Source organism: Ornithorhynchus anatinus, chromosome 2 (genome assembly GCF_004115215.2).
Source record: "Ornithorhynchus anatinus isolate Pmale09 chromosome 2, mOrnAna1.pri.v4, whole genome shotgun sequence".
Lineage (NCBI taxonomy): Eukaryota > Metazoa > Chordata > Mammalia > Monotremata > Ornithorhynchidae > Ornithorhynchus > Ornithorhynchus anatinus.
Genome location: NC_041729.1, coordinates 160,160,374 through 160,176,954, shown reverse-complemented (window position 1 = coordinate 160,176,954; position 16,581 = coordinate 160,160,374). Strand labels below are relative to the sequence as shown.

General features: G+C 44.9%; 1 protein-coding gene across 1 annotated transcript in view; it reads left to right on the top strand.

Annotated features, from left to right (window-relative positions):
• Window positions 1–16,581, top strand: part of PPM1H (protein phosphatase, Mg2+/Mn2+ dependent 1H) — a 258,156-nt gene that overhangs the window by 193,504 nt on the left and 48,071 nt on the right. Inside the window, exon 6 of the mRNA XM_029057431.2 lies at window positions 2,191–2,275. Within this exon, the coding sequence (XP_028913264.1) occupies window positions 2,191–2,275 (85 nt within the window). The remainder of the gene's footprint in view (window positions 1–2,190; window positions 2,276–16,581) is intronic.

The window sequence follows — 16,581 nt, the reverse complement described above, 5'->3', positions numbered from 1 at the left end:
AATTAATTAATTAATTTAGGGACCCTTTGGAGTGAATTTTATCCAAATTTGGACAAAAGACACATCTCTTTTCCCACATGTTGACTACAGATTTAAAATGTTTGAGATAACAGCCAGTTGATACTGTTGATACTGATACTACATGAATGAATGAATGGTAAGCACTTACTATGTGCCAAGCATTGTTCTAAGTGCTGGGGAGATACAAGGAAATCAGGTTGTCCCACATGGGGCTCACAGTCTTAATCCCCATTTTACAGATGAGATAGTTATAGAGAACTACCTGAGGTGAGGCACAGAGAAGTTAAGTGACTTGCCCAAAGTCACACAGCTGACAAGTGGTGGAGCCAGGATTAGAACCTATGATCTCTGACTCCTAAACCCGTGCTCTTTCCACTGAGTCATGCTGCTTCACATAGGTGGAGGTGAGAGGAGAGCAACCCCTGCTTTATTTTGCAGGATTTTGTCCTGCAAGACTGCGGGGCCTCCTCTGAATGCTGGCCTAGATTCCATTTCAGTAACTTTCCAAAAGGTCTTCCCTGACTAAGCCCTCCTTTTTTCCTCTTCCACTCCCTTCTGCCTCACCCTGACTCGCTCCCTTTATTCATCCCTGCTCCCAGCCCCATACCACTTAGGTACATATCTGTATTTTATTTGTTTATATTAATGTCTGTCTCCCCCTCCAGACTGTAAGTTTGTTGTGGGCAGGGAATGTGTCTGTTGTTACATTTTACTCTCCCAAGCGCTTAGTACAGTGCTTTGCTCACAGCAAGCACTCAATAAGACTGAATGAATCCCTAAAAGGATGATTCCCTATCTCTACCTCTCAGGCCCGACCTCTGCTATTCAGCAGGCTCACATTTCCCCCTGACTTCAGAATGTCTCTACCTGGATGTCCTGTTGGCACCTCAGACTTAAGAAACCCTCCTCTCCTTTACCCTGTCTTTCCTATCATTGTAGAAAACACTACTATCTCCTATCTCCCAAGATTGTAAACTCAGCATTATTCTCAACTCATCTCTGTCATTCAAACCACATATTCAGTCTGTCACCAAATCCAGTTCCACCCTCACGATATCGCTATAATCCGTCTTTTCGTCTCCATCCAAACTGGAACCATATGAATCCAAGCACTCCTCCTCCTGCACCTTGATTACTGCATCAGCGTCCTTGGTGACCTGCCTGCCTCTTGTCTCTCCCCACTCCAGTCCAAACTTCACTCTGCTGCCCGGATCATTTTTCTACGGAAATGTTCAGGCCAGGTTTCCCTACTGCTCAGGAAAATGCCAGTGGTTGCCCATCCATCTCCACATCAAACAGAAACTCCTCCGCATCAAACAGAAACTCCTCACCATCAGTTTTAAGGCACTCAATCAGCTTGACCCCCTCCTTACTAACTCCCTAATTTCCTACTTATAACCCAGCCCACATACTTCCCTCCCCTAATTTTAACTTACTCGCTGTACTGCCAGCTCATCTGTCTCACTGCCACTCTTTTGCTCACGTGCTCCTTAAGGCCTGGAACTCCCTCCCCCTTCCTCTACAACAGACCATCTGTCTGCCCGCCTTCAAAGCCGTATTAAAATCACATCTCCTCTAAGAGGCCTTCCCAGATTAAACCCTGTTTTCCCATACTCCCTCTCCCTCTCTATCTGTGCACTTGGATCTGCACCTCTTAAGCACTTGATATTTGCCCCACCCTCCTCACAGCACTTATGTACCAATCCATAATTTATTTCTTTAAATGTCTGTCTCCCCCTCTAAACTCCTTGTGGGTAGGGAACGTGTCTACCAAATATTGTATTGTAATCTCTCAAACCCTTAGGACAGTGTTCTGCTCAGTAAATCCCGTTGATTGATGATAATTAAATCACCAAGTCTCAAGCACAATTCAGAAAGAGCTCCTACACATTGTTTGGTGACTTTGAATCTTCTCTGCTGTAAGTGTTGAGAGGGTTATGTGGTGGTTGGATGTGGATAATCCAGAATCAGCTTTCTTCCCTTCCCCACCATCCCCACTGAGCCAGGTGACTCTAGTTGACTTTTTTCCTTCCCATAAGTAACAGTCAAGGCCGAAGAAAGATCAAGTCGGGATGCTAATGATGGTGGTCGTATCTATCAAGTATTTGCCGCGTATTTTGCTCTGTGGGAGAAACAAGATAATCGGATGCTGCTTTCTGTCTATTCCAGGGCCATCATCATCAAGAAGGGAGACGTCACACCCATGTCTTCAGAGTTCACACCCGAGACTGAGAGGCAGAGGCTCCAATATCTGGTAAGGGGGTAGGAGGCGGGGCTCTGGGCTCTGGCCTCCGGGCACAGTAGTCCCGGTTGCCCTTGAATGGCTACTGACTCAGCCAAAACCGCCCATCACGCAAGCGACCTTTGCTATTTGTTTCTCTCCCCCATGCACGCACAGATCATAATAATAATATTGAAGATAATTGTGGCATTCTTTAAGCGCTTACGATGTGCCAGGCACTCTGCTAAGCACTCGGGTGGATACAAGCAAATCGGGTTGGACACAGTCCCTGTCCCATGTGGAGCTCACAGTCTCAATCCCCATTTGACAGGTGAGGGAACTGAGTCCCAGAGAAGTCAAATGACTTGCCCAAGGTCACACAGTAGACAAGTGATGGAGCCAGGATCAGAACACTATACCTTTGGACTTCCAGACCTGTGATATACCCACTATGCCACATTGCTTCTCATTGGCGAGTGTGCGCACACATACACCCTTCTACCCAGGTTGCACTTGTGGGCCCTCTGAGTGACAGTGGACTCTCGTCTCCATAGTCCCATCAGGGTGGTGGGTTTCCATCTCACCTGTGACCAATCGAGTGCCGCTCTTCTGATCGTGTGTTCTTCCCTGTCCTCACCACCTCTTCCAGCTATTCACTTTTAACTCCTCCAACCTGAGCAAGCAGTTAGGGCTTCTTTGGGAATCTGACCTTCCTGCCCCGGCCTACTTGCTGCCTGTCCCCTCCCATTAGCTTTCCTGCTCCCATTCAGTAGGATGGAGAAAAGGGGAGGCCTCATCACTGTGTATTGATTGCCTGAAGACCCAGAGGGATCACTGAGTTAGGCAGGGAGAGCAGAAAAGTCATGGATAGCTTCCTTTAATGAGGGTGGAGGGCTGGGGGTTGGCAGGCAGGGTTCTCCAGGGCTTCTCAAGTCATTTTTCCAGCATTTTTCTCAGATTGGACTTTCTGGGACAAGCAGCCATCACCATCCAACCTTGGAGATTGGGGCTGTCTTAGAGCAACATCCGTGTGGGACCTGGCACTGAACAACCAGTCTTTTAAAAACTGCTTTCTTTCAAAATCTAGAGTATTTTGGGTAGGGACTTTAGGTAAAGTGGGTATTATGGCATTGAGTTCAGTTGAAGTGAAATGAATCATCTGATAGTAAACAAGAAAATATGCAAGAATGTGCCTCTCCATAGACTGAACATGAGGATTGAAAGAGAGGGAGAGGTCAAGAGTAATGCCGAGGTTGTGGGCTTCAGGACTGGGGAGGGAAGTGGTATTGTTATAAAACAGAGCTGAACTGCCTATTCAGAGACACCACTGGTGGTGAAGTTCACCACAGAGAGAGAGAGAGAGAGTGAGGGCGTGTGGGTGTGTTTGTTGGGCTGAAAAGACCCATGTGGAATGCACAGTCCCACCCACAATGGGAACACAAAAGCATGGCCCCTCATGGTAATGTTGTGCTTGTGCTCAGTATTTGTAGCATCTGGCACTATTTTCTGTTTTGATTCCTTTTCTCTCTTTCCAAATGAAGCATCCTTTCTTGGTGGCAGTGTGCCATGCTGGTCTTGTCTTCAGGAAGAAGCAGCATGGCTCAGTGGCAAGAGCACGGGCTTGGGAGTCAGAGGTCATTGGTTCGAATTGTGTGACTGTGGGCAAGTCACTTAACTTCTCTGTGTCTCAGTTACCTCATCTGTAAAATGGGGATTAAGACTGTGAGTCTCACTTGGGACAGCCTGATTACCCTGTATCTACCCCAGTGCTTAGAACAGTGCTCTGCACATAGTAAGCGCTTAGCAAATACCAACATTATTCAGTAATTGATGCCCAGTTGAGAAGCAAAATGGCCTAGTGGATAGAACGTGTGATTGGGAGTCGGATGGACCTGAGCTCTCATCTCCACTCCTCCACTTGTTGTATGATCTTGGGCAAGCCCCTTCACTTCTCTGGGCCTCAGTTCCCTCCTTTCTAATGGAAACCCCAAGTGGAACATGAACTGTATCCAATCTGATTATCTGGCATCAACCCCAGCGCTTAGCGCAGTTTTTCGCATAAAGGGAGCTTAACAAATACCGTAAAAAAAGCTTTCAGCTGGGATGCAGCACTCTCTGAGGCTCTGTTTTCCCTCCTTAGAACCTCCTTACAACGCTTCATCTCCCCTCTGCTTTCGGCTTCCCAATTTCAGCTCTCCATGCAACAGCTATTCACATCTCTTGCTGTCCCTTATTTCCTCACCCTTTCCACCCAGCATAGCAGTGTTAAGATGAGCACATCTTTGATCCTGAGACATTGCCGACATTCCAGAACTTCATTGTTCGTGATCTCTTCTTTCCATTTTACATTGAGTCGGGCCTGTCAGCGACATCAGAGAGAAGTTTGGACCACACTACAGCTCTGCAACAAAGTTTTAGTTTGGTCTGGTGTCTGAGGCCTTGCTAACACCACACTGATAATAATAATAATAATTATGGTATTTGTTAAGCACTTACTATGTACAGAGCACTGTTCTAAGCGCTGGGGTAGATACAGGGTAATCAGATTGTTCCATGTGGGGCTCACATTTTTAAATCCCCATTTTTACAGATGAGGTAACTGAGGCACAGAGAAGTTAAGTGATTTGCCCAAGGTCACACTGCAGACAAGTGGCTGAGGCAGAATTAGAACCCACGACCTCTGACTCCCAAGCCCATGCTCTTTCCACTAAGCCATGCTGCTTCTCTGATAAATAGGTTGTCACCTAGGATGGAAAAGTGAAGAAGAGGGGAGGATTTGGGAGGGAAGATGAAGAGTTTAGGGCTGAAGTCTCCTGCCCGATGCCTTCAGGGTTGTCCAGGAGAAGGAAGCACGCTCAAGCTAGGATTTTCAGGAGAGAGTGGCAGGCCAGGGGAGATCCAACAGAACTATAGTTTGGAGAGGCTGTGAATAGTGGGCCCAAAGAATTATTGCAGGCAACCCAGGGGCTCATTCATCAGTCAGTCAATTGTATTTATTCATTCATTCAATCGTATTTTTTGAGCACTTACTACAACCCATCTCACACACTTTGCTCCTTTAGTGCTAACCTTCTCACTATTCCTTGATCTCACCTGTCTTGCCGCCCACCCCTGGCCCATGTTCTACCTCTGGCCTGGCGCACCCTCCCACCTCAAATCCACCAGATAATTACTTTCCCACCCACTTCAAAGCCTTACTGAAGGCACATCTCCTTCAAGAGGCCTTCCCAAACTAAGCCCCACTTTTTCCTCATCTCCCACTCCCTTCTGCATTGCCCTGACTTGCTCCCTTTGCTCTTCCCCCCTCCCTGCCCCATGCCACCTATGTATATATCTGTATATAACTGTAATTTTATTTTTTTATATTGATGTCTGTCTTCCCCTCTAGACTGTGAGCTTGTTGTGGGCAGGGATTGTCAATCTTTATTGCTGTATTGTACTCTCCCAAGTGCTTAGTATAGCGCTCTGCACACAGTAAGCGCTCAATAAATATGATTGAATGAATGAATGAATGAGCATTTATTGAGTGCTTACTGTGTGCAGAGCACCGTACTAAGCAATTGGGGGAATACAACATAATATAATAGACACATTCCCTGCCTACAACGAGCTTGCAATCTAGAGGGAGAGACAGACAATAATATAAATAAATGGATTACAGATATGGACCGAAGTGCTGGGAGGCTGGGAGCGGGGATGAATAAAGGGACCGAGTCTAGGTAGTACAGAAGGCAGTGGGAGAAAAAGAAAGGAGGATTTAATAAGGGAAGGACTTGACCCCTTCTGTTCTTGATCTTGGGAACCGACTCCAGCTTAGCAAGCAACCCTCACCACAAGGCTTGTCCTGACAGGGAACTTCAGAGCAACTTGTGGTTTGGACAAGTTTCTTAGCTTTTGCAACTCATTTTTCTCATTCTAAATGAGAAAAATCGATGTCTACCTCACAGGATGATTCTGATGGATAACCAAGATGATTGAGCACCTTACAAAAATATGTTCTATATACATTCATCACTCAAAAGCACTACCCAGACACTCTACAAAACTAATTAAATCCATCAGGTCCCTGACCTGGATATGTTGGAATTTTAAAAAAAAAATGTATAATTCTTAGCCTGTTATTTTTTTCTCTAGTTTTTTAATGGTTCTGATAAGCGTTTGCTATGTGTCAGCCACTAACCTAAGTGCTGGGATAGATATTAAGATATCAAGTTGGACTCAGTCCCTGTTCCAGTTGGGGCTCAAAGCCTAAATTGGAAGGAGGAGGATTTAATCCCCTTTTTGACAAAAGAGGGAACTGAGGCATAGAGAAGTGAAGTCACTTGCCCAAGATCACACAGCAGTCAAGGGGGTGACAGGATTAGAACCCAGTTCCTTCTACTATCAGTCGCGGGCTCTGTCCACCAGTCCATGCTGCTTTGTTGTGTTGGTCTCTCCCCACTTTTAAAGAACTGGAAGGTTTGTTAAATGAGAAAAATTTTTTTATTTTAAAATGGTGAAAAAACTTTTGACAATCCTCAAAAGAGAGTGGCTGTAATAATAAAAGAGAAGTAGATTGGGGGAAAATAATGGGTGAAAAAGCTGATCCAGAAGTGTGTTTGTCAGAGAAATAGCCATAAAGTGTAGAAAAAATACAGTGCATGCACCACAGAGGACAGTGGACCTGATGAGTTTTATGTGAAGGCATCACCAAAATAAAAACAGTTTTTTCTGTATTTTGCTATAGGATGAAATAATGATAATAATCATTATAGTATTTATTAAATGCTTACTATGTGCCAAGCACTGTTCTAAGTGCTGGGGTAGATACAGGTAATCAGGTTGTCCCACGTGGGGCTCGCAGTCCTAATCCCCATTTTACAGTTGAGGTAACTGAGACACAGAGAAGTTAAGTAACTTGCCCCAGGTCACCCAGCTGATAAGTGTCAGATTAGAACCCACGACCTCTGACTCTCAAGCCCGGGCTCTTTCCACTGAGCCACGCTGCTTCATCTTTGTGTTCTTTTATGTGACTTTGAAGCGAATCTAGAGCCGTGTGTTTTGTCAAAGGAAGCAGACAGGATGGTAGAATTTGGTCTTGCTCCTTGTTTTAAGAGGCTGTAGTAACTTGTTAGTAGTAGGAGTGATATTATTAGGCATGTACTGTGTACTGAGCACTGTACTTGGAAAGAATTCACAGGTGGGGATTATAGTTCCTATACCTAGGGGAGGTCCCAATCTAAGAGACTGTAGTATTTATTAATGGTTGACTATGTGCCCAGAACTGGGCTGAGCACTATAGTAGAAACAGTACAATCAGATCAGACACAGTTCCTGTAACACATGAGGCTCACAATCCAAGAACTGTGTAGAATAGTAATGATGGTATTTGTTAAGTGCTTCCTATGTGCCAAGCACTTTTCTAAGCAGTTGGGGGAGTTAGAAGGTAATCAGGTTGTCCCACATGGGTCTCACAGTCTTAATCCCCATTTTATAGATGAGGTAAGTGAGGCACAGAGAAGTTAAGTGACTTGGCCAAAGTCACCCAGCTGATGTGGCGGAGTCAGGATTAGGACCCACGACCTCTGACTCCCAAGCCCGTGCTCTTTCCACTAAGCCACGCTGCTTCATCTTTGTGTTCTTTTATATGACATCGAAGAGAATCTACTGCCACACGTTTTGTCAAAGGAAGCAGACAGGATGGTAGAATTTGGTCTTGCAGCTTTATCTCCTTGGACTTTTTGTAGGGCAGTTGAGGAAATTCTAGCCTTGTTTAATCAACCAGTCACTAACCTCTAATGATCAGCTACTCTGTGCACATCATGGCAATAAACGTTTGGGAGAGTATAGCTATTTCCCTCCCCAACCCCACAACATCCTAGTTCCTCTATACGTTAAACTTGTGGGCAGGGAATGTGTCTGCCAACTCTGTTATATTGTATTCTCCCAGGTGCTTAGTACAGTGCTCTGTACACAGTAAGCACTCAATAAATAAATATAATTGAACTTTCACCTGAACACTTGTGTGTCACTTAAGCATTTGGGTTCTGTTACCCCTCCCTGTAACATATATATACATATATACACATACACATATATACATATATACAAACTTTTGCACTCTGTTGCTTCCCCCTACCTAGGAATGATCATCATTCATCATCATCAGTGGTAATTATTGAGCAGTTATTCAATGCAGAGCACTGTATTGAGTTCTTGAGTACAGCACCGCAATATAGCAGACACATTCCCTGCCCAAAATGAGTTCTACAGTCTAGACGGGAAGACAGACCTGAATGTGTGGCACATTATTAGCGCTTCACAAATACTATCGTTATTATTGTAATGCTTAGTACAGTACTTTGCACACAGTAAGTACTCAATAAATACGATTGAATGAATGAGTAAATTAATTATAGATATGTACATAAGTGTTATAGGGCTGGGAAGGGGGATGAATAAAGGGAGCGTGTCAGGGCAGCGCAGAAGGGAGTGGGTAAAGAGGAAATGAGGGCTTAGTCAGGGAAGGGCTCTTGGAGGAGATGCCCCTTCACTAAGGCTTTGAAGTTGGAGAGAGTAATCATCCATTGGATATGAAGAGGGAGGACGTTCCAGGCCAGAGGCAGAGTGGGGCGAGGAGTCAGCAGCGAGATAGATGAGATGGAGGTACAGTGAGTGCATTGGCATCAGAGGAGTGAGTGAGGAGAGGGCAAGGTGATTGAGGGATCTTAAACTGATGGTAAGGAGTTTCTGTTTGATGCATAGGTGGATGGGCAACCACTGGAAGTGCTTAAGGAGCGGGGAAGAGAAGGATTGGTTTCAAATTCAACTGGAATATATTACAGTACAGTATTGAAAATGACCAGACTCTGGTCTGGAAGGGGCAATTGGCTTCCTCTTCCATTTTCTTTGCAGTAGGCTGAGGAAAGCTTTTCCAGCTTTCCAGAGTTTAGCACAGTGCTCTGCACTTAGTAAGCACTCAATACTATTACTACATCCCATGATCAGCCACAATCTAGCTAGTTCTCTGCACTTTGGATCTTCCTGGAATTTTCATGCTCACTGATAATCATTCGGTTGTATTTATTTAGCACTATTTTGTGGTATTTAAGCTCTTAGCACAGGAGTAGAGTAAGTCATGGAGTGCTTGGTTTGGCCATGGACTATCTTATTTTTTAAAAAATGGTACTTTCTAAGCTACTACTAAGCTACTATGTGTCATACACTGTACTAAGTGCTGGGGTAGATACAAGCTAATCAGGTTGATGTGATGCATTTCCAACATTAATTTCCCAGGCTAAATCCCCATTTGACAGATGAGATAACTGAGGCAAAGAGAAGTTAAGTGAATTGCCTAACATCACACGCAGCAGACAGGTAGCAGAGCTGGGACTAGAACCCAGATCCTCTGACTCCCAGGCCTAGGCTCTATCCGTGCTCTAGGCCGTGCTGTTTTCTCTGTCCTCTTTTTAGCCTCCTCTCATTTTATGATGCATCACTGGAGATCCTAAAGGAAAGACACAGATGATTTAATTATAATGATGGTATTGGTTAAGCGCTTACTATGTTCTAAGTGCTGGGGGAGATGCAAGGTGATCAGGTTGTCCCACGTGGGACTCACAGTCTTCATCCCCAATGTTAGCCCAATGTCCAGTTAGCCAATGTCTACCATATTGTATTCTCCCAAGTGCTTAGTACAGTCCTCTGCACACAGTAAGGGCATTGATTGAGTGATTGATAGAGGTAGCCTCCTGGTATCCCAGTTCCTCCAACTGTCTAAACTTGCTGGCTCCCTGCTCCACCAGACTCTGGAGTAAGTGGAAGGAAAAGAAGAGTCAACCACCCAGAGGTCTCTTCTTCTATAATATTGATGGTATTTGTTAAGCACTTACTATGTGCCAAGCACTGTACTAAGCATTGGGGTGGATACAAGCAAATTGGGTTGGACACAGTCCCTGTCCTATGTGGGGCTCACAGATTCAATCCCCATTTTACAGATGAGGGAACTGAGGCCCAGAGAAGTAAAGTGACTTGCTCAAGGTCACATAGCAGACAAGAGCTGGAATTAGAACCCTTCTAACTCCCAGGCCCATGCTCTATCCACTAGTCCATGCTGCTTCTCTACGCCACGTGGGCAGCCACTGGAGGTTCTTGAGGAGTGGGGAAACATGGACTTAACATTTTTTAGAAAAAGTGATCCAGGCAGCAGTGTGAAGTGTGGACTGGAGTGGGGAGAGACAGGAGGCAGGGAGGTCAGCGAGGATGCTGCTGCGGTAATAAAGGCCTTGCATGGGGTTTCCAGTATAAGAAGGAGGGAGACCAGTTGAGGAAATGGAGGCTTGCCCAAGGTCACACAGAAAACAACTGGCAGAGGTGGGACTAGAATAAATACCACTGATTGATTGATTTGCTTGTTTCACTCCGTGCCCCAGCTGGAACTGGAGTGGCAGGAATGAGAGAATGTGGGTCACTAGAAGAATCGATTTTTCTGCCCACCTTCTCGGCCCTGAAATTTCAGAACCAAGACTCACCATCAATCCCAGTGATAAATTGTTATACCTTGAGTATCGTGATGGTCAATTTTGTTATCTTTGCAGAGACATTTCAATCTATGATTTCTGTCTGGAGAAGCAAAGCAGTAGAAATCTCATGATATTATATATAAAGACATTTTCTTAATTATGTGCATTAAGATGGTACGGACCTGGACCCATCCTTGTTACCAAAGAAACTTTGTCCCATTTGAGCGTGTGGCTCCCTTTGAATGATGGGTCAGTTGAAAACTCTGTGACTTCATGAGCTGAGATGTCAGTGGAGCGCAGAAGCCAGGCATTCTCTGAAAAATAAGCATCTTGCTTAGTGCCCTACTTAATGGGATTTTTCATTACAGTGAGGACCAATATGTCTCTTGTGAACAATTGCCTCATTCACCCCTAGAATAACCGTGTGTGTGTGAGAGAGAGAGAGAGAAAGAGAAAGAGAAGATGAGAGAATGAGAATGAATCCTCCACCAAACCCTCCTTCCTGCTCGTGACCCGGCTTCAAATCCTATCCTTCATTTTGAACCGGAGCCCTGAAGTCTAGACTTCTGAGTGAGGTCTGGGTTGTAAATCAAGCACTGAAGCATAGCTTTGGGCAAAGCAACCTCCCGAATACCAGCCATCCTCTTCTAGCTTGGCCAGATTCAGAAATATTAATTCATTTATGACCTCAGACCTGTCACAGTAAATCATCTTGAAATGTAGGTCTTCTGAGCTTCTTCCCTTGATAATATTGTATATTTAAAATCTTTGAAGAAGAGAGTGTGGGGACAGCAATGTAGCTTAGTGGAAAGAGCACAAGACCTGGAAGTCAGGAGACCAGGGTTCTTAGTCATTCAGTCATATTTATTAAGTGCTTACTGTGCGCAGAACACTGTACTAAGCGCTTTGGAAAGTACAATACAGCAATAAAGAATGACAATCCCTGCCCACAAAGAGCTCACCGTTTAGCAGCCACTTGTCTGCTGTGTGACCTTGAGCAAGACACTTCACTTCTCTGGATTCAGTTTCTTCACCTGTAAAATGGGGATTCAGGACCTGTTTTCCACTCCCTTTGGCGTGTGAGCCCCATATGGGATAGGGACTGTGTCTGATCTGATTACCTTGTATCAACCCCAGTGCTTACTGCAGAGTTTGGCACATAGTACATAACAAATATTACAGTTGTCATTATTTCTTTATTACTATAAAATACCTCATTCGTTCTTGACTGTTTCACGTGCATATTCAAATGGCTAATGAGAAGCAGCATGGCTTAGTGGAAAAAGCCTGGATTTGGGAGTCAGAGGTCGTGGGTTCTAATCCCGGCTCTGTCACTTGTCAACTTTGTGACCTTGGGCAAGTCACTTAATTTCTCTGTGCCTCAGTTACCTCATCTGTAAAATGGGGATGAAGACTGTGAGCCCCACTTGGGACAACCTAATAATAATAATAATAATAATAATGTTGGTATTTGTTAAGCGCTTCCTATGTGCCGAGCACTGTTCTAAGCGCTGGGGTAGACATAGGGGAATCAGGTTGTCCCACGTGGGGCTCACAGTCTTAATCCCCATTTTACAGATGAGGGAACTGAGGCACAGAGAAGTTAAGTGACTTGCCCACAGTCACACAGCCGACAAGTGGCAGAGCTGGGATTCGAACTCATGAGCCCTGACTCCAAAGCCCGTGCTCTTTCCACTGAGCCACGCTGATTACCTTGTATCTACCCCAGCACTTAGAACAGTGCTTGAGACATAGTAAGCACTTAACAAATACCAACATTATTATTATTATTATTTGGGCTAACTGGGGATGGTGAAATTAAGCTTCCTGAAGACACATGTCATATGTGCTAACCACTGTACCCTCCCAAACACTTTTCCAGTGCTAAGCACAGAGAAGACACTCCCTTAAAATGTGTTTTTAGAGAAGCAGTGTGGGGTAATGGATAGGGTGCGTGCCTGAGAGTCAGAAGGTTATGGGTTCTAATTATGGCTCCGCCAATTGCTGTGTGACCTTGAGCAAGTCGCTTTACTTGAAGAAGCAGCGTGCCTTAGTGGAAAGAGCCTGGGCTTTGGAGTCAGAGGTCATGAGTTCAACTCCCGGCTCTGCCACTTGTCAGCTATGAGACTGTGGGCAAGTCACTAAATTTCCCTGTGCCTCAGTTACCTCATCTGTAAAATGGGGGTTAACTCTGAGCCTCACGTGGGACAACCTGATTATCCTGTATCTACCCCAGTGCTTAGAACAGGGCTCTGCACATAGTAAGTGCTTAACAAATACCAACATTATTTACTTCTCTGGGCTCAGTTACCTCATCTATAAAATAGGGATTAAAACTGTGAGCCCCGTGTGGGCCAGGGACTATGTCCAACCTGATTACCTTGTATCTACCCCAGTGCTTAGATCAGTGCCTGTCACATAGTGAAGGCTTAACAAATGCCATCATTATTATTATTGTTTGATGCTATAACTCCTAAGCAGCCTGGCCTAGTGGTCAGAGCATGAGTCTGGAGTCAGAAGAACCTGGGTCAGCTCTTCCACTCGTCGGCTGTGTGACCTCAGGCAAGTCGCTTAACTTTTCTGTGCCTCAGTTACCTCATCTGGTAATTAATACTCTGAGCTCCATGGGGGACAGGTACTTTACCTACGCCAGTGCTTAGTACAGTGCCTGGCACATAGTGAGCACTTAACCAATCCCATTAAAAAAAAATTAGATCTTTCAAATAATGTTGTTTCATGGAGGTTTGGAACCCTCTAAAAACTTAAGTGAACTTAAGTTCATTTGAAAAAACAGTCTTCATATTAAAATGCACAGGGAACATGCCTGTTATATTGTTATACTGCACTCACCCAAGAGCTTAGTACAGTGCTCTGCATACAGTAATTGCTCAGTCAATACTGATTGGCTGATCTACCCCCTTTTTTAATTGCGATGGCAAAAAAGAAAGAATTTAATGGGCTGGCAGGATGTCTTTTAGAGCCAGAGTAGAAAATAGCATTGCTCCTGAATCTTTCCTTCCGCCAAGAGCTTTAGACTTCACTCCACCAGAGGCCATCTGTTGCATCACGCTGCCCTGTATGGCACCTCAGATCGGTGCCTTGGGAATCAATCCGAAAGTCGATCAGCGGTAGTGCTTAACCGTCTGCACAGCCCTGTACAGTGCAGTAGAATTGGTAGATGCAGTCCTTGAAATCCCGTGTTCCAACTACATTCCCTACCTTTCTGTTTTGATCCGTCCAGCAATAAACACCCTTCTGAGTGGAACTGTTAGTTTTCACTCCACTCCAACTAAAATCCCTTGAAGATTTCCTTGGCTTGAGACCACACAAGCATTGTGCCAGAAGAAGAAGATGGATGTTTTCGACTAAAGACCTGCTGTATGTCTTGTGGCTTTGATCCTTGGGGTCCCCCCAAAGGGAGGCCAGAACACCCACAAGTGTTGAGATTATCAAAAGTTTCCCAACCCACTTCAGAAGCACAGAGTTGCTCAATCCACCATTTGTTGGCATTTATTGAGCCCTTTCTATGTGCAGAGCACTGTACTACATGTTTGGCTGTAATATAACCGAGGTGGGGAAGCAGTCTAATATATTGGGTTTATAATAATGATGGCATTTGTTAAGTGCTAACCATGTGCAAAGCACTGTTCTAAGTGCTGGGGAGGATGCAAGGTGATCAGGTTGTCCCACATAGGGCTTACAGTCTTCATCCCCATTTTACAGATGAGGTACCTGGGGCAAAGAGAAGTGAAGTGACTTGCCCAAAGTCACACAGCTGACAAGCAGCGGAGCTGGAATTTGAGCCCATGACCTCTGGCTCCCAAGCCCATGCTCTTTCCACTGAGCCATGCAGTTTATCAGGGGGGAGTCTCTCAGGGGCTCAGAAGTTCAGGTATTAGGATGATAAGGATGATGCAGTGCGTTGTTCATTTCTGGAGTTGCCATATCTTGGGCCAGCAAATCTATAAAGACTACTTCTAGCCTGCTGGGTGACCTTGGACTAGTCATTTCTCTGCACCTCAGTTTCTTCACCTGAAAAATGTCACCTGCCCTTCTTCATCTGCCCTCCCTAACTCATACATTGTGAGTCCTGGGTGGAACAGAGACTGTCTGTGGTCACGACATTAACCCCATTACTCTGTCAGTCAATTAATAGTATTTATTAAGCTCTACTGAGTCTGGAGCACTGTATTAAGTGCTTGGAAGAGTATAATAGGTAGAAGATGTGATTCCTGCCTTTTAGGAGCTTATAGTCCAGTAAGGAGAGATGGAAACCCCAAATAAATTACATGTAGGATAAAGAAGAGAATGGAAAGATGGCTAAGTGGATAATAACAGTTATAATTGCAGTATTTGTTAAGTGCTTATATGCAAAGCACTGTATTAAGCACCGGAGTAGATAAAATGTGGCTTAGTAGCAAGAACACGGGCTTGGGAGTCAGAGGTCATGGGTTCTTATTCCGGCTCTGCCACTCATCAGCTGTGTGACTTAACTTCCCTGTGCCTCAGTTACCTTATCTGTCAAATGGGGATGAAGACTGTGAACCCCACATGGGATAACCTGTTTACCTTGTATCTACCCCAGCCCTTAGAACAGTGCTTGGCACATAGTAAGCACTTAACAAATACCATCATTATTATTATTGTTGTTGTTATACAAGCTAAACAGGTTGGACACAGTCCGTGTCCCAGTTGAGGCTCACAGTCTACGGGGGAAGGAGAACAGGTACTGAGTCTTCGTTGTACAGGTGAGGAAACTGAGGCATAGACAAGTGAAGTGACTTGCCCAAGGTCACTCAGCAGGCATGTGGCAGAGCCTGGATTAAAACCCCAGCCCTCTTACTCCGAGGCCTGCGTTCTTTCCACTAGGCCACGCTGCTTGGATGAGTACGTGCTGAAACGGGAAAATATACTAGTCACTGTGGACAAAAAGAGGGCAATGAGTGGTTAAGGGTGAAAAAGAGTGAAGTTATAAGTAAAATGCTGCAGAGATAGTTTGGAGGATATTACCTCGATAAAGACAGACGAATCTGGGATGCGTGGCTTAGTGGCAAGAGCCCAGTCTTAGGAGTCAGAGGACATGGGTTATAACCCGGCTCTGTCGCTTATCAGCTGTGTGACATTGGGCAAGTCGCTTCACTTCTCTGTGCCTCATTTACCTCATCTGTAAAATGGGGATTAAGACTCTGAGCCCCACATGGGACAATGTGATTACTTTGTATCTACCCTAGCATTTAGAACAGTACTTGGCACATAGTAAGCACTTAACAAATACCATCATAAGTATTATTTCCTGGAGAAGGTATGATTTTAAAAGGGCTTCAGAGATGGGGAGAGCTGTGGTCTGCTGACTGTGAAGGGGGAGGAAGGCTTTAGCAAGCAAGGGGTTGGAGGCCGGACAGACCTTGTACCTCTCTTGAAGCAAAGTGATCAGGTTGGCTTAAAAGAAACAAAAAGTGTGAACTGGGGTGCGGTGGAAGAAGAACCGTGGAAGAAGAACGTAGATAAGCAGGAGGAAAAGAGCTGAGTGCCTTGAAACCAATGGTCGGGAGTTTCTACCTCTATGTCCATATTAGTAATTTGCTTATTTACTTCAGTGTCTGTGTCCCCCTCTAGACCATAAGCTCATTGTGGGCAGTGAATATATCTGTTATATATTGTACTTTCCCAAGTGCTTTGTCCAATGCTCTGCACACAATAAGTGCTCAATAAATTACAATTGAATGGCTGACCTGGAGAGGAAGAGGTAACGGTTGAAACTATTTGAAGAGCTGGGAGACGTGGATAGAACAGCGCTATAGGAAAACAATCAGCACAGTGCTTGACACATAGTAAGCA